This window comes from Antechinus flavipes, chromosome 4, assembly GCF_016432865.1.
Source record: "Antechinus flavipes isolate AdamAnt ecotype Samford, QLD, Australia chromosome 4, AdamAnt_v2, whole genome shotgun sequence".
NCBI classification, from domain to species: Eukaryota; Metazoa; Chordata; class Mammalia; order Dasyuromorphia; family Dasyuridae; genus Antechinus; species Antechinus flavipes.
Genome location: NC_067401.1, coordinates 274669507 through 274694309, shown reverse-complemented (window position 1 = coordinate 274694309; position 24803 = coordinate 274669507). Strand labels below are relative to the sequence as shown.

General features: G+C 34.7%; 1 protein-coding gene across 1 annotated transcript in view; it reads left to right on the top strand.

Annotated features, from left to right (window-relative positions):
• The window catches only part of FAXC (failed axon connections homolog, metaxin like GST domain containing), a 70863-nt gene that overhangs the window by 26983 nt on the left and 19077 nt on the right, over window positions 1–24803 (top strand). The window contains exons 4-5 of the mRNA XM_051997439.1: window positions 2749–2966; window positions 21851–21967. Coding sequence (XP_051853399.1) covers window positions 2749–2966; window positions 21851–21967 — 335 coding nt within the window. The remainder of the gene's footprint in view (window positions 1–2748; window positions 2967–21850; window positions 21968–24803) is intronic.

Sequence of the window (24803 nt, the reverse complement as noted above, 5' to 3'; positions counted from 1 at the left end):
TAGATTGTGTGCTGTTGGTAAAATAAATTCCTCAGGAACTCCTCAAATGTGGAAAAAGGCTCTTTTAAAATCACATGAACAAGCCCTGATTATATCTTTATTGATTACTTCTCTTTTTCTTTCTCGTTTTCCTCTTTTCTCATCAACTAATGCACTTAGGGCTCAGTGTGCTGTAAGTTATCTGAAATGACAAAAGAATTAAAAATTTTTGTTGTTGTTTAGTTGTTTTTAGCCATGTCCAGTCTTCATGACCCCATTTGAGGTTTTCTTGGCAAAGATACTGGAGTGGTTTGCTAATTCCTTCTGCAGCTCATTTAACAGATGAGGAAATTAAGTGACTTGCCTAGGGTCACATAACTAGAAAGTGTCTGCAGGCCACATTTGAACTCAGTTCCTCCTGACAACAATCCAGCACTCCATCTATTGGTTCACTTAGCTGTCCCAAATAATATCTTACTCTCTAAGAAATGACAATATCCAAATGAACCCACTAAACAAAACCATTTCCTGGTTTGGTTTTTATTCTATTCTTTTGTGAGAAGTCGTGTGATATAGTAGATAGAGAATTGTCCTTAGAGTACAGAAATCATGGATTCAAGGTTTACTGCTGATGAGGAATAGCTTTGTGATCCCTGGTGAGTGACTTAACTTCTCAATGTCCTAGGCAATATTCTAATTGCCTGACATCAATTGCTGACAAGCAGTTTCTATCTTGTCAGTTTCCTACATTGCTAAAATCACTGTCAGAAATCCAGACCAAAAAAATACAACAAAATCCCACAAATTTTATTAAGAGGTAATAGAAAAACTATCAGATTTGATGTTTATCTTTATTTCCTTTAAAAAATTTAAACTTCTTCCTTCATACTCTTACTTTTCTCTTCTGAATTCTGAAGGCAATTAATAGGAATTAATTAAATAGCTCTGGTCCCTTTTCTCTGGACTAATCAGAAACATCATAAAGTTCAGGGAAATAGTGTTTCAGCTTCCTGAAATAGACTCGTAAGATGATACATGACATTAATTGTTTAGCCAACATTAGTTTACAAATTGGCCCTCACTGTTATCCCCAGTCAACAATTCAAGAGTTCTGTGGGCTCTTTGCCCAGAAAGAATTGTCAAGGACATCAGTTTCCAGAAGAGACATGGGGGAAACAAACTTTCCTCCCATCCTAGCCCCAGATTATTTCCCTTCTTCATGCTGTATCTGTTAAAAATATTTTGGCCCAAAGAAGAAATTCCAAAAATGGAATTTATTCAACTGAGTCTCTTTGTGTGTGCTAGGAACTAAATATAAGTTAGGGAAGCCATATGGTACAAAAGAAGAGTGAAGGTTAGGATAAAGGTCTCAGATATGAACTTGGTAACTTAGTATATGTGTAATTTTAAGCAAATCACTTAACTTTTCTGTAGGATGAGAGAGTTGAATTGGTTCCAAGGCTACTCCTCCCAGATTTTGTGAATGTAAATTATTTTGTTCTAGAACACCAGGATTCCATTAGTTTTTTAAGTTTAATTCATTTTTTATCTTTTCTAAAAAATTCATCAACTATTGATCCATATTCACTCCCCACAGTCCTCTCTCTGGATGCAGATGGTTCTCTCCATCACAAGTCTATTGGAATTGACTTGAATCACTTCATTGTTGAAAAGAGCCAAGTCTGTCATAGTTGAACATTACATAATCTTGTTGTTGCTATGATGACCTTTAATTTCATTATAATTTTATTGCCTATCATTAGATCAACTCTAATAAAATCGTATTCCTTGGTGATAGATAATAGATAACAGTTTATTGAATTATTATTAAAAACTGACATCTTTTAGTCAATGTCAGTCATATTTAAATTTTAAAATTTTATCACATAGTATTTTTAAACAGAACACAAATTAAACAGGAGGCCCCAGAAGAAGACCATTTTCTATGAACTCCTAAAAGAGCAACACAAATAATTCACTCAAGCACCTCTTATGTTCATATTGACTATAGCACATCAGAGAGAAAACCTTAATTAGCTATTGATCTTCTGAAGAATAATAAATATTACTGCTGCTGCTGCTAATAATGATAGTTAGCATTTATATAGCAATACTTGGCACGTTTTAAACACTATAAAATTATTATCTCCTTTGATCCTCACAACAATCTTGGGCTATTATTATCTTCCCCATTTTCAAATGAGGAAACAGGCAGAGATTAAATCACTTACCCAGAGTTACACAACTAGTAAATGTCGGAGGTTGGCTAAGTCTATTAAATTAAAAAAATTCCCTCTATCTACCAGATGTGGACAGATGTTTCATTAAAAGAATGGAATTTATAAGTCCTATAAATTTTTGGGAGGGAGGAGATTTCTATAGTAAAAAAAAAATCCCCAAAGCAGAAAAGGAAGCAAAAAACATATTGAATAAAGGAACAAAGAGAATTGATTGCACAGGTTTTGTAGAATAGTGCCATGACTTATGTACAGAACCTTTTAAAGCAATATGTAAATGTGATTTGTTGTTGTTATTGTCTATGAATACAAAATGGTTCAGCATTTGGTCATTGTCAGTCATGTTTGAATTTTTAATTTTATCCCATAGTCTCTTAAATCTAATCCCATTGCATTCAGATTTTTTTTTTTTGAGGCCAGAAAAAGTTGTTTTTGCTAGAATTCAATAAATTCTTAAAGAGTTATTTGCAAATGTCTCTGGAAAATCATTTATATCTGATACTCTCATTAACTTGTTTCTGCATCCTTTTAGGACATTAGCCTATTGTCAGTGGGTGGACAATCTCCATGAGACCCAGAAGATGCTTTCTCTCAGTGGTCCCTTTAGTGACCTGCTCAAGTGGATTCTCTGCCACCTAACGAAAGGCATTGTGAAGCGTGAAATGTATGGCCATGGCATTGGTCGCTTCTCTGAGGAAGAAATCTACATGCTGATGGAGAAAGACATGCGATCTTTAGCAGGTCTTTTGGGTAATGTACAATGCATTTTATTTTATGAAGAATTTTTTATTTGGCATCATTTTGGGGGGTACTTTTTTCTTTATGAATCATAGTATGATATCACTGTTAAGTAGGAAAATGTTAAATAGGAAAAAAATGTTGGGCCTTTTCCTGAGGTTCTGAAATTTAGAGATGTGATACTTTTTTTATTATTTTAGGAGGTAGGAATTATTGAACTCAGCACCCACTTAGCCAGGATTATTATTTTGCTGATGAGGTCTAAGTCATGAAGGTGGGGAGCCATCCGAAAAGAATTCACAGGCTCAGGCCATCTTCAAGTCAAGAGACAAATCTTTACTATAATGCTTTAACAAGTAGGTTAAGTTTCCTAGCATAACTTGGAATTTACAAGGGGGGATGGGACCTATGTGGGAAAAGACCCAGAACAATATGTGCTAACTGTGCTAATTGTGTACATGAACTGGTGATTGGGGCAGTCCTGTTTTATACAACATAGCTTCAATTGTATAAGGTAACTGGGCACCAGTATGGATAACTCTGCTAGGATAAGATAATTCTACAGGGTCAGCCCAAAGAAGGCTCCTTGCCTGTCCGTGTGCAAGGAGGGGTAGTTTGATCATCCAAGAGGGTGATGAACTGGGTGGTTCTTATATTCTAGCCAAGATAACAAGAATCAGTTGAGTTTCATAAAGCAATTAATACTCCCTTCTTGTTAGAGAGGGATGTGATCAACCACACTTGAATGCCAACCCATTTTCCTCAGTTGTAGCCAATTGCAATTTCTCTAACTACCCCGAGATCCTCTTTCTTTTATGTCAATAAAAAGGCCCTTTCCAAATAGGAAAAGTGGCCTTAATGAGGGGGCCAGTCTGACCTTTGTTAATAGCTATACTTGTGTCTGTTAAACTGATTTTGCTTGAAGAACTATATCAGGTCATCCAGTGATATTGTGGACTCTTTGCTGTTCCTTATACTGGACACTTCATTTTCTACCTTGATTCGGTGGATAATCTTCACTAATTTCTGAATGATATTATGGGGATGAGTAAGAGATTCTGAGGAAAAAATAAGTGACAATACCTGAGAAAAAACTTACTCATTTGTCAAAAATGAATTCTCTTCATTTCCACAAAGTGAAAATTCTTTGAATACTATTTAGTTCGTAGATAATAAAAATTTAGAGGAAGATATGTGGACCCAAATTGGACCAGGAAGAGTCAGACATACTTGAAATGATGGAACAACAATAAAAACTTACAGCAAAGAGCAATTTATTCCTGGTCCTGAGTTTTGTACTTTGGAAACTCATTTATAATGTGTTCAATTTCTTTTTCTGAGGTTTAACTATTTAAATTCTTTATTTCTTGTTTTGTTAATCTGGGTATCTAATTTTTTTCTGTAAACATTTCTCCATATCACTTAAAGTATAAACTTTGTTGAATTGGGCAAAACAATTCAGAAAAGTTTCTTTTTTCATCTGTTGTGAATTTTCCTTTTTTTTCATTTTTGAGCATAGTAACTTAAAAAAATCACATTAGGTAGGAATTTGTTTTGTTAAATTTTAAAAACAGATTCTATTTTTGTTGACTAATTCCACATATTTCTTGTTTTCAGTTTTATCTCTCCTTTGATTCTTTTAGAAAATCAATTTCATGTTTGTTTAGGGTTTTTCATTTATTATTTTAATATCTTTTTCTACTCTTTTCTCCTGTGTTTGCTTTTCAGTGATATCACCCCTCTATGATCTTTTGATCAGCTTGAAGATTCTCTATTCTATTAAAGATTCACATCTCTAATTGCCTTTTTATACATGTTGAATTTAAAGTCCTAAAGCTATCTTAAACTTAGCATGTCCGAAAAAGAATTCATTATTTTTCTCCCATTCCAAAAACTCTACCTTCTTCTGAACTTGTCTATTATTGTCCAACATACCATCATTCTCCCAGTCATGAAGGCTAGAAAACGCTTAGATATCATCTTTGACTTGTCATTTTCACTTATTTCACATATCCAGTTTGCTTCCAATTCTTATAATTTCGACCTTTGAAGTATCTTCTATTCATTTTTCCTTTTTCCTTCCCTCTATAGTAGCTGCCTTAGTTCAAGTCCTCACTTCACAGTCATCTTCTGCTTGGTCTCCCTGCCTCATCTCACATTTTTCTAGTCCATTTAGCACTCAGCTACTGAAGTGATCGTCCTAAAGACTAGACCTGAACATATTTCTTCCCTACTTAATAAATTTCACTGGTCCTTATTATCTCTAGGATCAAATGTGGAATCCTCTTTTTGACTTTTAAAGACCTTTACATCCTGGTCCTTTTCTACCTTACCAGTCTTGTTCTTTACTTCCTTTCACATACGTTATGATCCAGTGTTACTGGGCTCTTTGCTGTTCCTTATACGGATACTTCATCTTCCACCTGATTCAGTGGCTAATCATACAGTAATGCTCTTCTTCCTTGCCTCTGCCTCCTGGCTTCCTTTAAGTCTTAACTAAAACTCCCCCTTCTGTAACAGGCCTTTCTTGATCCTTCTTAATGCTAAGGAATGCTCTTCTTCCTTGCCTCTGTCTCCTGGCTTCCTTTAAGTCTTAACTAAAACTCCCCCCTCTGTAACAGGCCTTTCTTGATCCTCCTTAATGCTAATGTTTTCTCTCTGTTGATTATCTCATTTGTTCTGTATGTATCTATATATCAGTGTGCACTTCTTATATGATGTCTTCTTAATAGACTGTGAACTCCTTGAGAACAGGGATTATGCTCTTGCATTTATGTTCATGATGCCTCATATAGTGAATCACACATAGCAATAATTTAAGAGATGCTGAATGACATAGGTCTATGCATTTATATTAAAAATATTAACTGTATTTCAATATAATTGATTTCTTTGGTAATCTTATTTATTTTATGTATTGAAAAACATAGTTCTGAGAATAGTTCTACAGACTTTGCCTGAGGGAATCTGGGATAACAAAAACTCCTTTTGAGATAGAGCATAGCTTCCAGAGCATTATTTCAACCCTTAAAAGAATTTTACCGATAACCCCCCCTTTCCTTGACTGTCTTTCCTTTTTAAAATTTTCTAATGATAAGAAACTATTGGAGCATTAATGAATAGAGGAGTGTACAAGTGATGAGCACTGAGGTTTTTCAATGGACTTTTTTTTTTTTTTAAGATTTCATTTTAATTAGGCCTGAGAAGAACCAGAGTGAGCCCATATGGGAAAACAGTATAATCTCAATATTGGTTACTCTTTAATTGATGGCTTAAATCACAACTATCACTTAACTTCTCTTAGTCTTCTAATAATAATAGTTAACTTTTAAATAGTATTTTAAGGTTTGCAAAGTTTTAATTTTATCCTTATAATAATTCTGGTTGGTAGTATGCTATGTAATAATAATTGCCCCTGTTTTACAGTTGAAGGAAATGAGTTAGATAGTAAAATAACTTGCCTAGGGTCATACAACTAGTAAATATCTGAGGCCAGATTTGAACTCAGATCTTTTTAACCTTCTGAGATTAGATGAGGAATTGAAAGTGAAAAATAAACTTTGAACTTAAGATCTAGTACAGAAGGGAACTCAAAGATCATTTAGTCCAATTATGGTCTTGGAAAGTAAAGTGATTTAGCAAAGATTACAGAAGTAATAAGTGTTAGACATGGGATTTGAATCCAGGTCCTCTAACTTCAGAGCCAGCACTCTTTCTAATGTAGTTCTTTTCATAGTTGATGCACCTATGTGTGAAAGATGATTTTTAGTGGTTTCTTTTTTTTTTAGTGACAGATGATTCTTTTTATATTTAAAAATAAAACAAAAATAAAATAACCCCCCAGATATCTCTTTCCAAAACAAACAAAAAACCTCCAGATTAAATAAAGTTTATAGTGAACATACCCAGCAAATATTGGTATGTGCAATTAAATACTGTATCACAACCTCAAGCAAACCATATGCAGGTATTCTAGGGGACAGAATGGATAAAGGAGAGGTAAGTTTTAACTCATGGGATGGGGAGACAAGATGGGGGAAGTGAAGTGAGGGGAGAAATCAATTTATTTTTTTCTTCTTCTTAATTCTATCCATGTAAATATATTTATAAATGCTCAAAAGAGGAATTCTTTTTATTTTTCAAGGGAAATTAAGGGAAGCTCATCTAAAACAATTCCTACTCTCACTGAAGGAAGAGTTAGATTTTGTAAACCTTGTTAGTGACTTAAGTTTTTCAGTAAGTTGTATAATATAACAAATATGAAAATATGCTTAAAAGGATTACACATATTTAACCTATAACAGACTGTTTACTGTCTTAGGGAAGCAGGAGTTAGGGAGGGAGGAAGAAAAATTTGGAACTCAAAATTTTACAAAAATGAATGTTGAGGAGCAGCTCAGTGGTACAGTGGATAGAGCACCAGCCCTGAAGTCAGGAGGACCTGAGTTCAAAAAAACACTTCCTAGCTATGTGACCCTGAGTAAGTCACTTAATTCCAATTGCCTCAGCAAAAAAAAAAATGTTAAAAATTATCTTTACATATATTTGGAAAAATAAAATAATTAAAAATATATTTTCAATAAGTGACACAAAGAGCCATGAAGAAATGCCTGTTGTGTATGAATGACTACAGCATACTTACAATGATGACTTGATTACTAGAATGTAATAGGGTTGAAAGAGTGTTGAATTTGGAGATAGAGGTTTATGATTAGATTCTAGTTGTGCTATTTAATATCTTAGTTGTCCTGAGCAAGTTGTTGAATTTCTCTGAACCTCACTTTGCTCATCTGTAAAATAGAATTGGACTAGCAATCCATTATTCTGATTTGAAGTGATTTTGGAAGTATCATTAAAGAAGTGTATTATTGTAAAAGAGGGTAGCTGGTTCTTCATTGATAATGAGGTGTGATAAAAGCAGTCTCAATGTTGAACTGGTACCCACAAAATGTTGAAGATGTAGAAGATGGCCTCTAGTTGTTATTGGAATTGTTATGGGAGGCTCAGACAAGAATCATAGAGATGAGAAGGCATGAATAGAAATGGGTGGTGATATATGTTAGTGGAGAGAGTACCCATATTGAAATATTAAAGAAATGACTTGAGTAGAAATCAAAAGGCATGACTATATGTGGGAAGACATCTTTCAAACCTTGGTTCCAGTGATGAATTCAGCAATGAGAGAAAACATTTGGAGCAGAACGTCAAAAGTTCCCTTGATCTTATTCAAGCTGAGAGGAACATTGGAAATCACTGCGTCCAACCTTGTCATCTAACAGAGGAGGAAATTGAAGCCATGCGAGATTAATTTACTTGTCCAAGGTCTTACAGTGGCCAAGTTGGCCTTGAAACTAATTCTTCTTACTTCCATTGCACTATATAAAAGCAGGCCATAAATATTGGGTTTCATGATCTGCATATGGCAGAGGGCTTTGGGAGTCAAAAGGGACAGTAAAGATAGGGAGAGAGTATTTGACAAAAGATGGGAATGAACCAGGCTAAAAGAAAGTTGGAGTTGAAAAAGAAAGGAGAATATATAGTTTATCAAGAAAGTAAGTTAATAGATTCAGAATTGTAGGAGACCTTAGAGTAGGGGTTCTTATTTTTTTTGAGAGAGGTCCATAGCTCCCTTTGTTTTGGTGAAGCCTATGGACTCCTTTTTGAAATATTTTTAAGTGTATAAAATACATGATTACAGAAGAAACCAATGAAAGAAATTATTATTTCTCTCTTGTATTAATAACTAATTATTGAATCAGGACCAAGGTTTCCCCTTTTTCTCTACTTCCTCATCTATAAATCAATCAGCATGGTAAATTTTGCTCAAAGACTTAACTCAGGCTAAAATTTAATCAGACAGTAAAAGAAAATCTAAGTTTGGGCTAATGGAAGGATTTCTGCTCATTGTGTTTACTCAGACAGGTCTGCAAAAATGTGGATTCTCCCTTTTATCAGACAGGTAATGTGAAAATTGACAAGTCTATTTAACACAGACTTGCGTGTGATCCCAAATCATATACTCCCTAAACCCTTGTGAGAATGAGCCCCACGTCTCATTATAATATTCATTCTCTCATTAATTGTTAACCAGTCAGAGTTGATTGCTACTCTCAGGAACACCTACTCTTCCTAAAGAATTTAAACTATGAACTTGATACCATGAGGGGGTTTTTAGTATTCTAGAGTATCACTGACCTCTTTTTGGCAATATACTAGCCTTATTAATCAAATGATTAAATTACTCAGAAACTATGTCTCTTGAACTTTTTGAATGCCACACCAATTGCATTTAGATGTAGTTAGTAAAATATAAATGAGAAACAAGTCTGTAGACTTCAGATTAAGAGTACCTGCTTAGAAACCAACTTTCATTTTATGGATGAGGAAATTAATACAATGAATTATTATTTAAGGAAAGATTTGAACTAAGGAATTTGTGATTTCCAGTATAATGGTCTATACACATTACCTACATTTGTAGCTCTTTGATACTGAAAAAGACATACTTGTGTCATTTTTTTTTATTATAGCTTTTCATTTACAAGTTATATGCATGGGTAATTTTACAGCATTGACAATTGCCAAACCTTTTGTTCCAATTTTTCCCCTTCTTCCCCCAGATGGCAGATTGACTAATACATGTTAAATATGTTAAAGTATAAATTAAATATACTTGTGTCATTTTATATTGTAATGGTGGTATATAGAAAATAAAAATGTCTAGTTTATGATCTTCCCTTGAGGCTTGCCAATTTCAGTGTGTTCCAGATGGACACAACAAGTGCCCAGAAGTGCCCCTTATGACAGGGGCAACTATGTGATGCAGTAGATAGAGCATTGACTCTATAGTCAGAATTTGAATGTGGGCTTAAATACTAGTAATTTGTGTGACCCTGGGCAAGCCTCTTAACCCCAATTGCTTCCAAAAAACAGTCTTAGGACAATCTTAAGCTCTAAGAGTTACTAAAACTTAAAATTTCACTGTTTTGGGTAAATGTTACAATGACCCTAAGACTTTTGGGATCTCCTGTATGTGTAATTATAAGGGAATAGATTTTTTTTTTTTTGCCATGAGATAATGTTTCATTAAAACAACAGCATTAACAATTTTTCTCCAAATACACATATATCTTGTGACTTGAACACTAAACTGCTCTAGAATTTTAAACAATTACTTATCTTGTTAAATCTCTGCAAAACAATTATAATTATAGCATTACAGATAGAAGTGTGCTGGAGCCAGCTCCAACCAGCTTGAATTGATGATTAAATTTTCTTTTTTTTAAAAATTTTTATTTTATTATAACTTTTTATTGACAGAGCCCATGGCTGAGTAATTTTTTTTTTTTTTTACAACATTATCCCTTGCACTCACTTCTGTTCCGATTTTTCCCCTCCCTCCCTTCACCCCCTCCCCCAGATGGCAATAAGTCCTATACAAGTTACATATGTCACAGTGTATCCTAGATACAATTTATGTGTGCAGAACCGAACACTTCTCTTGTTGCACAGGAAGAATTGGATTCAGAAGGTAGAAATAACCAGGGAAGAAAAACAAAAATGCAAACAGTTTACATTCTTTTCCCAGTGTTCTTTCTTTGGGTGTAGCTGCTTCTGTCCATCCTTGATCAATTGAAACTGAGTTAGATCTCTTTGTCGAAGAAATCCACTTTTGATAATTAAATTTTCAGGATGAATATTATCACCTTGGAAATTAGTAAACTGCAAATCAGAGCTTGGTATTACTATTTTATTAATTATCTAGACTTAACAAAATGATGGAGAAAGTGAGAACAATGCAGATAAAATGGAAGAATGTATCCCAAATACATTTTTTTCCCTCAGAAAGTTGACTTGTTAAATATTTACCAGTGTGCCACTGATTATAGCACTAAAGTTAGAGCCAGAAACCACCTACTATGATTCCCTTCTTACAAATGAGGAAACTGACATCAAAGTCATAGCATCAGAGGCTATAACTTTAGAAATAGATTTCTTTCATTTAGAGTTTTAATCCTGTCTTCAAGCTGCTTTGTACATTCCTTATGTTTTGCACATTCTACTACTAAGTTTTTACAAACTAATTTCAAGAATTCTTTTTTCCTCTCCATTTGAAAAAATGATATGTAATATAGATTGGTTCATGATATATTTTAATCTTGGCTAAAAGAGACCCAAGAAAAGAGATATATTCAGCTAGATAAGATCTGAGATTTGGAAAAACCCATCCTGGGATTACCAGCAGTTTGAACAGCTTGTTCTTTTAGATTATAGTAGTGAGAGTTTGCATTTCTTATTATATTATGTTTTAAAAAATAATAGCCTTTTATTTCTAAAATATTTGCAAAGATAGTTTTCAACATTCACCCTTGCAAAACCTTGTGTTCCAAATTTTTCTCCCTTCCTTCTTTCCACTTTTCCCCTAGACAGCAAGTGATCCAATATATGCTAAATATGTGCATTTCTTCTATATATATTTTCATTATAATGGTGCATAAGAACAATCAGATGAATGATTTTTTTTTGTGCGGAAAGATATATATATAAACATGCATACATATATTGGATTTAACATATATTTTTAACATATTTAACATATATTGGATTACTTGCCATCTGGGGGAGGGAATAGGGAAATTTAGAACACAAGATTTATTGCAAGGGTGTTGAAAAATTATCCATGGATATGTTTTGAAAATAAAAAGCTTTAACAAAAAAAAAAAAGAAAAATCAGATCAAAAGAGAAAAAAATGAGAAAGAAAACAAAAGTCAAGCAAATGACAAAAAAGTGAAAATACTATGCTGTGATCCACATTCAGTTACCATAGTCCTCTCTCTGGATGCTGATAGCCCTCTCCATCACAAGTCTCTTGGAATTGATTTAAATCATATCATTGTTGAAAAGAGCCACATGCATCAGAATCTATCATCGCATAATCTTATTGCTGCTCTTTCTATATTTTAAAAGAGTAGAAGCAATTAGGTGTCATAGTGGATAGAGCATTGGCTTGGCATCTGTAAGACCTGAGTGTGAATTTGGCCTCAGACATTGATCAGTTGTGTGATTCTGAGTAAGTCACTTAAAATCTATTTGCCTCAATTTTTAATACCTTTAACACTTACCTCACAGAGTTGTGAGATTAAAATGAGATACCATATGTAAAACCCTTACAAATTTTTTTTGGATGAGGCAGTTGGGGTTAAGTGACTTGCTCAGAGTTACACAATTTACAAACTTTTAAAACCCTATATAAATGTCACTACTACTACTACTACTACTACTACTACTACTACTACTACTACTACTACTACTATGATAATTATTCAGTCTATAAATTGATTCTCAGAACACATTTTTGAGATATTCAGGGCAGGGATTATTTTATAAATGAGGAAATTGAGGCTCTGAGAAGATTGTTTTAATGATTTCCTTTTGTTTGCAGGAACAAATTTCTCAATTTGGCATTTAATCTGGTTATCTTTCCTAGCCTTCCAGGCTAATGACACATTACTACCTCTCATATACTCTAAGTTCTAGTCAAGCTTGGGTCTTCTGGCTGTTTCTGGCACATGACATTCCATCTTTTACCTGTGTGCCTTTTTGTAGGCTGTCCCCTAAGTCTGGTATGTTCTTTCTTCTTGTTGAAGCATTTAGAATTTTTACCTCTTTTCTTAATAGTTCAAGAGCTTTTCTTGATCTTTTATAGTATTCCCCACCTTGTTTATTGTGCCCTACCCTTTCCTGCTTTTAATATTTTAAAATTACTTTATAAATAGACAGTTTGGTATTATGAATAGAGATGGGGCAGCTAGAAAGACCAGGGGATTTAAACCCTATCTCTGAAATATACTGGCTATGTGACTCTTGATCAGTCATTTGACTTTTTAATGCTCTGTAAATTACAGAGAAAGTGCCTAACTTCATTGTTAAGAGTTTCATCACCTGGAAATTCCCTATACCAATGAAATCACAAATCTAGTGCCTTTCTCTATTTTTAGTATTTATTTATTTTTCTGTGTTTGTGTTTGTTGATCCTAGGAATCAACTTCACATATTATTAAATTCACCTTTTCTTTAGTTTGAGAGGATTATATCAGAACCTAGCCTTTAAGCATCTTGTTAAGAAGATTTTGATTTCCTAGTGGAAAGTTGAAATAATTGCCTTTTAAAAGCCTGACTATGTTATTATTTAGAAACATAGCATGACTCTTACTCTCTACCTTTTAAAGGAGGGTTGTTGTTTGTCTTTTGTTCTTGAAGAGGACTGTGACTTTAGGGAAGCATTGTCATGTTATGACATGCAAGTGAATTGTAGTGAAGTGAGGAAGGGCTGTGTAAAGTCACCAGCCTCATTCTCTCTTCAGGAGTCATCTGGGTCTAGTGTCAATATGTAGATCAGGACAATATGGGTATGCCCATGGATATCTCCATAACATGGATATATATTATCTGCCTCACACTACTGATGGGAGATTAATGAATTAATGAGAAATCATTTATTAAGCACTTCTTATTTGGAAATTATAAGGACTGAATACTGGGAATAAGGATAGAAAAGCAATAAGTAATTCACATTTTAGTAGGGGAAAAATATTTACAGGAAGTTTGTGCTGTGGGTCATATTGAAAGCTCCTTACACACCCAAGGAGTGTGTGAGAGCACAATAGACAGAGTGCTAAAATCATAGTGAGGAAGATCTGAGTTCAAATGAGGCATTAGAAACTTTATTAGATTAGCCACTTAACCCCTGCTTGTCTCAGTTTCCCTAACTGTAAAATGAGGGTAATAAATAATAGCACCTGCCTCTCAGTGTTGTTACGAGTATCAAATGAGATAATATTTGTAAAGCACTTAGCACAGTGTCTTAATAAATACTTGCTTTCTTCCTTCCAGTGGTAAAGTGTTAATGTCATATCCATGGATAAAACCATTTGCATTGCTAAGGAAGGACTTTGTGACAAGAACTTTCTCTTCTGGGTCCTCAGTAACTGTGACCTGGATGATGGTTGTGAGGGCCAAGCTAGAGGGAGGGACAGTAGTCTGAGGAGGAGGTGCTGAGACAGCTCCCCAAACTCTTGAATTTATTTGGTAATTGATGGTATTTGCTCACTGATTGGTGTTGGTGGCGTAGGGATGGTGGGTATCTTCTTGACAAGGATTCTTCCCCTTGGTAATGGCTACTAGAGCTCCTTCACTTAGTCATGGTCCTTAATTACCCTCCCCCCCCCCAGTGTCCGTCATCCTGGGCTACTCATTGTTCCTCTCACCCATCACTGCATTTCCTATCTCTGCACCTTTGTATGACTCTCTCCACCTCCCAGGTAACTCTCCTTCCTCACTGCCAAGTCTGAGGATCTCCAGCCTCGCTCAGATTGAGCAAAGAGACCACTGGATTTATAGCCTATATTCTAAAGTATTAAATCTGGACTTAGGCTGAGGGCCCTGGAGTATAAAAAGAATGCATATTACTTTTCTGTTCTTTATGGTACCTTGATGCTTTAGCTAGGTTGGCTTGTCCAGAATGGTAGGAGACATGACTTGATGTAGTGGATAGAGTTGGCTTTGGAATTAGTGGATTCGAATATACCTTATATTCTGTGAATAAATCTACAAATACTTATTAAATCACTACTTTGAATTAGCCATTATACAATGTGCTGAAAATACAAATACCATGAATGAAAATCTTTCCTCACAAGGATTTTATATTGTAATGCAGGGGGCAACAAATAAGTATATTCCTAAAAATAATAAATGCAAATAGGTTACAAAGTCAAAAGAAGGTGATTCCAGGAAAATCCATCCTCTTTCCAGGAGGAAAGATACTAGGACCCAGCTGAGTAGTTGCATAGTAAAGGTGCTTAATTTAATCCTTAATGCATATAATCCTTTGGGGAAAAAATAATCCTAGATGATAGTTAAGTTATTTGGATCCTGGTAGCACTGGAGGATATTGGCATTGAGCCCAGTCTTTTAGGACCCTGCTGAGACTGAACCCACTGGATTCATGTTACACTTCAGGGATACTCTCTGCAAGGCCCCTTGGCAGAGAAGATTGCTTTCTATGTTCATTGCTGCCATCAATATTAGCTGGAACATGACATTTATTTCATTCAGTTTAACAAAAACTCAACAAAGGTACTCTTCTGAGATGTTGGCGAGCCAGGGAGCCCTATTTAACCACAGAATGAGGAAGAATCTTGACAGCTATACTATAATTTTTATTCTGCTTACAGAGTTTTTTAGCTTTCGGCTTTGGTGGGGAATAAAACGGTTTCACTGTGTGGCCCATTTGCAGAGAATTTTTATTTGTTTTCTTTTTTTGAGCTTCAGAGTTCCAGTTCCATATACACATATAGATATATACATTGAAATAAAAATTCAGAAATTGGTAACCTTGTCTGGTTAATTAATTTCTTAATTTATTAATTAGGATCATAAATTTTAGGGCCAAAAGAGACCTTAGAGACCATGTAGTCCAAACCTCCTCATTTCTTTTTCTTTTCTTTTTGTAAATGGTATTTTATTTTTTCCAAATACATACAAAGATAGTTTCCAACATTTATTTTTTTATAAGATTTTTGAGTTTCAAATTCTTCTCCTCACCTTTCTCACCTTCTTTTTCCCCAAGATGTCAAGCAATCTGATATATAACCTCTTCATTTTGAAGATAAGGAAACTGAGTCCAGAAAAGTATTAAGCAATGATTTATAAATGATTAAAGCATTTATTAAGCATTTAATATGTACTAAGAAAACACTGTGATTGGTACTTAGTACAAATGGAAAAGGAATGTTGTCCCTGCTTCAAAGGAGTATACATTCAAAACATGTGGAAGGTTTCAACTGCAAGTAAGATGGGAACATCCCATGATCCTTAGTATGTACAGCAACAAAGCAGATTGTAGTATCTCTTCTTTATCTTCCTTCTCTATGTGTTAAGTATAGAAGACCACAGAGTGAAAGAACACAATGTTCTGTTTGGAGACATGCGAAATTGTTCTCCATCTGAAGATTTTTATGTTGGTTTTTATATGAGCTTAAATTCACTGGATACGTTATCTAGGCTGTTCTGAAAAGGCAGTAAATTTAAATGAGGAGGAGCTAGGGGTCCTAAAATATCATTCTATTTATTTGTGGTTTGCTCCTTAGTGAGTCTCATATTGTAGCAGAGAGAACTGAAATGGCTGCAAAGATCAGTAGGAACATAATTAAGCACTAATGGGATGGAATGTTCCCTTGTTTCCAATAGAGAGATCTATCTGTGAAATTGAGGGTCATGGAAAATGGACATTTTTTCCCCTGATAATATATCCACATAGTAATGTCAATTGACAACTTGGAGTGGCCCTCAATCTTTCACATGATAAGAGAGGATGCAAATGATTCAGATTTAGGAAAGAGTTGAAATTGTGTATATGATTTAATGGTTAACTCACAAAATTATCATTACTTTTAAGTTCTCTGTATTTCAGACTCCCCAAATGGTCTTGGAGAAGTACTTTTTGCTCTTTATTTACATTATTAGAAAAGGAGAGAGTGGTGTCTATGCTAACATTACTGGAATTGTTTATAAATCATGTTGATATCCAGAAGTAACATTCAGTCTGTCAGTAAAAAACATTATTATTGATTTTTATTTAATAGGTTAATGGAAAAGAATTTAGGTCCTTGAAAAATCTGATTCCATTTCTCATTGATGTGTCTCTTCAGTTCCCAATAATGGAAAGAATTTTCTGACTTCCCCCAAATTCTAGCATCTTATGTTTGGTTGACTAAACTGCTCTGTCTGCCAATTGGAACACTTGGGACTGTAGCCAGAGGACAGAAATGGAGCTTATGTAGCTGGAAGTGACCAGGCAGCCGAGAGATCTGAGAATTTATTTTTATAAGTACCTTCAGTTCTCTGGAATGTTTCCTCCCACTTTGGCAAGCATATCCTAAGAACTATTTATCTGATTTTGGTATGACTGTGGAAAATTTGTATTTATCAGAGGCAGATTCTGGATTATAAAAGTATGTCATTAATGGCTTTAAAAGAATAAAAAAGTTGTATTGCACACACACAGATGTATACTGTACAAGATACAGGGATCTGTCATAACATCTAATTTCCATTTATTTGTATTGATATTTTGATCCACATCTGAGATTTTATTGGTATGAGAAATGCTAGTGAGAAAACTCCTACGAATAATGATTGTCATCTGCTCTGCAGCTATATATCTCAGAGAGCTTCCTGAAAGCATTAGAGAATTTCCTACAGTCACACAGCCAGTCTTTTTATGGTTGCTTTTAATATAAATACATACATATATATTTTCAAAAGAAGTTTTTTCTTTTATCACATATGTTACATATTTTCATATTGTTGACATCTTTATAATATAGATATTATATCAATATATAATACATATCTATATCCATATATATGTATATTATGTCTTTTTTTGTTGTTGTTTTGGCCTGCTTTTAATATAAATACATACATATATAATTTCAAAAGAAGTTTTTTCTTTTATCATATGTATTACATATTTTTATATTGTTGACAATATCTATTTATAATATAGATATTATATCAATATATAATACATATCTATATCCATATATATGTATATTATGTCTTTATTTTTTTGTTTTGGCCTACTTTTGGAACTGCTATAGCGAGGAGTGTGTTGTTTTTAACATCCCAAGCTTCCTACCTCTAAACTCATCTAGGATTAAGATAAAACACACATAATGTCATCTGCCTAAGGTGTCATCTGACTGTTGTTAGTCATTACCCTAATTTATCAAATGCCTTCTTTAAAGGTAGGAATCCACCACTATAAGGAAATGTGAAGAGGTAGAATGCAATGGACATGTGTGAAGGACAATGGGCAGATCATTTTCTGTGTAGCTTTTGTAAAAGACCTATTGTGATAGAATTTTCTAAAGCACTTATGTGTTTATTTGTTGCAACTGGTGGTCTGGAGTGTTGGATCTGGAATTAAGAAGATCTGAGTTTAAATGCCACCTTGAATATTTACTTGCTGTATGATTCCTGCCAAAACACTTAACCTTTGCCTCACTTTCTTTATTGTAAAATAGGACTGATAATCTCACCTATCTATTGTGTGGATCAAATGAGATGATACTTATAAAGCTTAAAGCACTATATAGATGTTTGTTATTATTATTATTATTATAGATGCTACTTATAAGCACCCAAAGAATGAAAATTCCCTTTAGCAGTCAACCTACACTTGTTAGCCCACAATAAATTAAGGGAAAAGTATCCCCCTTTTTTAGCTCAGCAGTCAGAACCTTGTCTCCATCAATTATCTCTCTGTAGTCAAGACACTTTCAGTTCCTTACATTCTGCAGTTCTAATCCATCCTTCACCTGCCTATGAGATTAATGTTAATTTTATTCAGGTAGTAAGACATGATTCCTTAGAGTGCTTAATTATATTGAGCAATGAAAAGACACTTCTATTTAGAAATATGATGACCAATATAATACAAGAAAGCAGCAGGGTAGAACGGATAGAGTGCTGGATAGTCAGGAAGATCTGAGTTCAAATATCACTTCTGACATTTTAATAGATGATGTACAAGATTTTCATAATAATTTATATAGTTCTTTATGGGTTTGAGAACATTTTATGCATATCATGGGATCAGAAATTTTGGGGATGAAGAATGTTAAATGACTTGTTTAAGTTATATAGTTAGTAATTAGGACTTGTATTCAGGTCATGTCTCCAAGTAAGGCCTTTTAGTTTTTTTACTGCATGACACCTCTCTAGATAGGTGGAGAGAAATAAGGAGAACATTCCTACTGGGAGAAATAGTTCAGGCTCAATAATTTGGGGCCTTCATTTCCAAGAAAAAAAGTCTGTTTTTAAAAAAATTTTTGTAGGAAATGGAGAACTGTTGGTTTTTGAAAAGAGGAGTGAAATGATGAAAAGAGTATTTAGGATAGTAATGTACAGAGGCTTCTTCTATGGTTTTTTTCTTGATTCTTTATTAGACTGGGAAGGTAACACTGGGCTCATGAGAGTTATTCTATCAGGACAGAAGCTCAGTCTCTTTTGAGCCTATTCTTACTGAGCCAAAAAGGCTTTGAACCCATCAAAGATTATATCAAGTTAACCTGAGAAGGATAGGAACTTCATTCTCAGGTGGTTAGCTAATGATGTTTAAAAAGATTTAAAAGACATTTCCTGGGTAATTTATTCATTTTATTAATAAGGCTAGCAGTTTATTAATAAAAGGATGGTTATTTGGCCATCTGTCTTAGACCAAAGACAATTATGATAGTGTGACTCAGAGTTTATATACCCTTCTGATGAGCAGCTGATATCACTCTATCATCATGTCACCCTTAGAGAAAATATCTCTATGCCAGACTATTTCCAACTATACTAGACCACCCTTAGCTATATCAGATTCTCCTAACCTTGGTCTGTAATGTTCTTCTCTAAAGTGTAATGTTCTCTGGGAGCAGGTTTCTTGGGGGGCTTTTGGAGGCAGCTTTCCTTTCAGTTAAGTGTAATCACCCCAAATGCAGCCAGGAGTTAAAGTCCAAATCCTTTACTTTCTCCTTTGAAGTCTTGTGTCCTTCACTTGGGACTCGGCTAGTTTTTAGAGATCTTCTGTAGTCTTGGTTCCAAGAGCTCCTGCTGCTAGTCCTTTGCCTCTGCCAGCTTCTGCCTCTAGCTTCCTCCAAATGAGCTTCTTCTAGTGGGCTTGTGTTCTTTAGTGGGCTTATCCTCTTGGCTCTGAAAGCTTCTTGCTTATATGCTCTACACAGAACACACACCAATCATTATATCATTAGGAAACCATTATTTGTTGGATTACATTAACCTAAACTAGATTTAACCACTGTCTCCTCAATTCCACTGATTTAGTACCTTGTAAGAATCCTAACATTGGTCCATCTTGACAAAAGGATCTGTCTCTACCCAAACTTGGGTAGAACTCAATGGGCTTCTCCATCCTGAATGAAATTCTTTATAAAGTTGGATGGGGTCTGACCAAGATCTGTAGAGTCAACACATTCTCATTAATAGTAATGTCCTTCAGAATTTTTAAAGGATTGCAGAAGAAAGGGAGAACTCTGAATATTCCCCAAATTATTGGTTATCAATAATCATTTCTCACATTTACCAGGTAATAATTTTTTTTCTGGTTACATCAATCCATAATGACCTATGGAGGCATGGACACTTTTCAGTTTGAATTAGTTGAGAGTATTCTTGCTGATGATTCTTGAGTATTTGAAATATTGTAGGACATGTACAGAAGGGTTTAGAATATGAAGAAGTTGGGAATAAGAAGAAAGAAGTTGCTTTTTTTTAAACAATAAGAATTTATTAGTAGCCTAAGCATGAAGAATGAGAGACAGAATTAGCAGGGTAATGATGGCAATGGAAAGGAAGAATATTAACCATACATCGCAGAATTTCCTTAAATTAGAAAGGCTTATTCTTTTAATTATAAGGACAAGGACTAGTTTTCATTGATACAGGGAACTCTTGATGTAGGAAACTCTATCTCTGCAATTCATAGTTTGAGAGGTTCCTAGGGTTCTATAAGGTTAAGTGATTCATTTGGTCATTCAACTAATAATAATTAGAGGCAGGAATAGATCTGTCTTCTTGGCTCTGAGACCACCTCCATATATTCATTATGCCATGCTTTCCTATTTAAAAGAGATTGATCATACAAGTGGTCTGGATTTTTTTTTTTTTTTGGTGTGTGTTAACTTCTTGCAGAATATCATAAAAAGTCCTCTATTTGGAGTTTTTTCTCAAGGAGCCCCTTTGTGAATCTCCCATACTTGTGAATTCTAATGAGTACTTAAATACTTCTTGCTTATATGAGCTCTCTAAAGGTGTGAACACAAGCATTATTGTCTATCAGTTCTACTTAGTACTTTGTTCTTCTGGCCCATAACATTTCCTTGTAGGATCAGATCAATCATACTGAACCATACTAAATTAGATAATTATTGTCTCTATCAACTCTAATGACTTTACACTTTGTAAAGATTCCAACAGAGCCCCAAAAAACAAGTGTTAGGTGATTCAAGATGACTACAGCTTGTCTAAAATGGGGGTGATATTTTGTGGACATTTTTGGCCTTGGGTTAGATTTAAATTTTTTGTAGTATACTGCTGTAATATATGCAATACTTTCATTTCTACCAGAATCTTTTGGGCTTTTGTTACTTTAGAGAGAATTTTTCTTTATGTTTCTTCTGGCAACATGAGTCAGAGTCATAACTGGAATTTTTTTGCCCAGGGTGAGCTTCACAAAATGTTCTGTGCATTCTTACATTTATTTCACTTTGGTTTGAGGAAGAGGAAGGGAGAATTGCTAACAGATGGAGCCATACAACATAATCATTTCAGAGATATGGGGATAAAGAGGGAGAGGAAATGGTATCCATTTAGTAACCTCTGATTTTGATTACATTTTCTTGCTAATTATGCAAAGCCATGCTTGTCCCACTCTAATTCTAGTTACATAAGTAACTATAAGATTAATTGTCAGAATTTGAAGAAAAGAATTTTTCATAGAGTCATTATTGTTAGCATTTCTCATTCTATTTAACTAAAGTTCTTACCCATTGGTGTGGATGCGGTTTAGTTTTTAGTCATTATCATATTTAATTGTATTTGAGCACTATAGAATTATTTTGTTTGCTTGGCTTTTCTTCCTCATAATTTTATATCTGTTATTTTTCAAAAGAAAAGATGAATGATTTTTGACCAAAAATTAATAAAATATGAAATACAATAGAAGTCCTTTTTTTAAAGAAATGGCTTAAGATATTGTCATTAAGATTATCTGAGAAAAACAGAGACTGGCTCTGCTTACTTTACTCTTTCATTATTGCAGGTGATAAAAAATACATCATGGGACCAAAATTTTCCACTCTTGATGCTACTGTCTTTGGACACTTGGCACAGGCAATGTGGACCTTACCAGGGACAAGGCCTGAAAGACTAATCAAAGGTAAGCATTGAAAACTTCTTGTGTGGGAAATTATTTTTTCATCTGATTGAAAATATGCTTGCCAAATTCAATATAAATGTCTGTGGGCTTGATATAGCTTTTTGGGAAGCACCACTTCACAGCTAAGGGATCACTGACATGTCTATGAACATGTTAGGAGACTTCTATCAGATAAAATATTAATTTAGTAACACATAACAATCTATTGAAAATGTGTCAAAATTAAAATAAAATCTTAACAATAATTTTAAATCCATAAAATGAATTATTATTAGTAGATTACCTTGGCCCAATGTATAGGTTCTGAACATGACTCCCACTGGGCTTTAAGCTGTTTTGATAGGGACAGACATGATCATTTCTCTACTCATCAGAAAATTAATCTTCTTATATAATGATCAACTGTGATAGATGTGACTTTCAAGAATGAAGTTATTTAGGTCAAATTTTAATAGACTTGTGATGGAGAGAGCCATCTAATGCAGAGTGAGGTTTATTGGAACTGAATGTGGATCACAATATAGTATTTTTTATCTTTTTTTGAAGTTGTTTGTTTGCTTTTTTTTCTTTTTCATTTTCCCCCCCTTTGATCTGATTTTTCTTATGTAGCTAATAAATGTGGATATGTTTAGAAAAATTGTATATGTTTAACATATATTGGATTACTTGCTTTTGGGTGAGAGGGAGGAAGGGAGAAAAATTTAGAACACAAGGTTTTTGCAAGGGTGAATGTTGAAAATTATCTTTGCATGTATTTTGAAAATAAAAGCTATTATTATTTCAAAAAGATTAATCATCTTTCTACCTCTGTCTACTACCGTGTTTCCCTGATAATAAGACACTGTCTTATTAAATTTTTGGACAGAAAAACACCAGAGGTCTTATTTTCAGGGGAGGTCTTATTTTAATGAACATTGACAGCAATTTTAATAAACAGGTAAATGTGAACCAAAAAAAGTACCTTTATTCAATAATGATCATGTCATCTTCTTCAACAACATCGTCATAATGAATTCCGTCCTGGATGTCTTGTGCCTCTATTTTCAGAAGTGGACCCAATCTGTCATGTCCAGCAATATAGCTCTCTTTAAATGAACATGTCTTGTCCAGGTAACATGCCCGTAGTGCCTTGGCGACACAGCTGTCAGTAATTTTATCCCATGACTTCTTCATCCAAGTCACGACTTCTTGCAGATGGGGCTTCACAAAGTTTCGACGCTGATTTCTTTCCATTCTATTTTCAATGTAGTCATTGACTTCCATGCGCAAATGGTCCTTGAATGGCTTGTTTATTGCAATATCAAGGGTCTGGAGATAGGCAGTCATTCCTGCAGGAATCATTACTTGATCTATTCTTCTCTCTGCAAGGAAGCTCTTCATTTCTTTAGCGTGGTGAGTGCTGGCTGAGTTCTTCTTTTATCCTCCATCATGCCCCCTGAGTTCTTCTTTTATCCTCCATCATCCCCCCCCACTCCCGCTTACATACCAGGTTTTTATGTTGGCCTGCCTCAGCTCTCCTCTGCGGCACTGCTGTCAATGGCGCCAGCAAGCAAATCACTGGGGAAGAACAGGATGATGCACTCACTGCTGCAGCTCTGATTGGATGCAGCTCAGAGTGTGGCGTGTCTTTCACCAGGGGGGGGGGGGGAGAGATGGTGCATACAGAGGGTACCGTAATGTAGCATGTAGCGCAGGGGATCACCTTCACTACAGTAGCAATCTCAATAGGGCTTATTTTTTGGGGAGGGCTTATTTTAGAGGAATCTTACACACTAAGGGGAGGGCTTATTTTCGGGATAGATGTTATTATCGGGGAAACGCGGTAAGAAGTTGAGATACTTACTAGTTTCTGCTACTATTTTATAAATCATATCAGACAATTTCTAACTCTAAGCTTACCTAAATGGAAGAAAAAGCAAAAATCAAGAGCAAACATCCCAAAGAGATTGAATGAAATCAGCTTTACTGCTGCTAGTTCAAACTAGATGAAGTTCTTTTGGATGTGTGACTTAAAATGAGGAAGTGAAGCTATAACCCAGTTCTACTTCCAAGTATGGCAGAATTTCTTTTTCAAAGCTCCATTCTTCTTGATCTTATTTGTCCTTCTTTCTCCAAGAGAACTGTGACATCAGGAAGGTGATGGCATTCATGACTTACAGGTGAACATAGTGCTGTGCAAAGCCACCAGTCTTACTCTCTCCTTCAGAGCCATCTGGGTTCAGTAGCAAGATACGAATCAGGATGATTGTAAATGGCCCTGGATACAGTGGGAACCTTGGCTTGTTTAAGCTAAGGCCAGGTCTTGCTCATTAAATGATTAAGGTTAGATTAGAAGAAATGAGAAGAAATGAGACAAAAACTGGTCTCTTTTACCTCATCAAAGGAAAAAATATATAAATTTCGGAGGGGAAGATCTTTAAGGTTTCTGGACAAAGCAGTAACAATTGCTATTTACATTCCCTCTGAGCCATGAGAGCCCAAACAGTGACCAAATGAGGCTTGGGCTGGATCCTTGAGTTGGGCAATCAATGAAAGCCAGAGTGATTTGGATTTAAGGCATGGTTCCTTAAAAAAGATATTTAGGCCTAAAATTTTAAGGTATTTTGCTAGGCTTCAGTGATCAAAATTTATATGTCTTTGGACAAAGCACTTGTAGGTAAAGGTATATGATTCTCTGTGTGGACAGAAGGAGAGGAGGGATGGAGAGAAGGGAGTGGAGGGAGGAAAAGAAGGGAGGAAAGGAAAAAGAAAAAAAGAAAGAAAAGATGAAAGGGAGGGAGGGAGGATCTGTATTGCCCAACTGGAACTGATCAGTCACTCTAGACCATTTATGAAT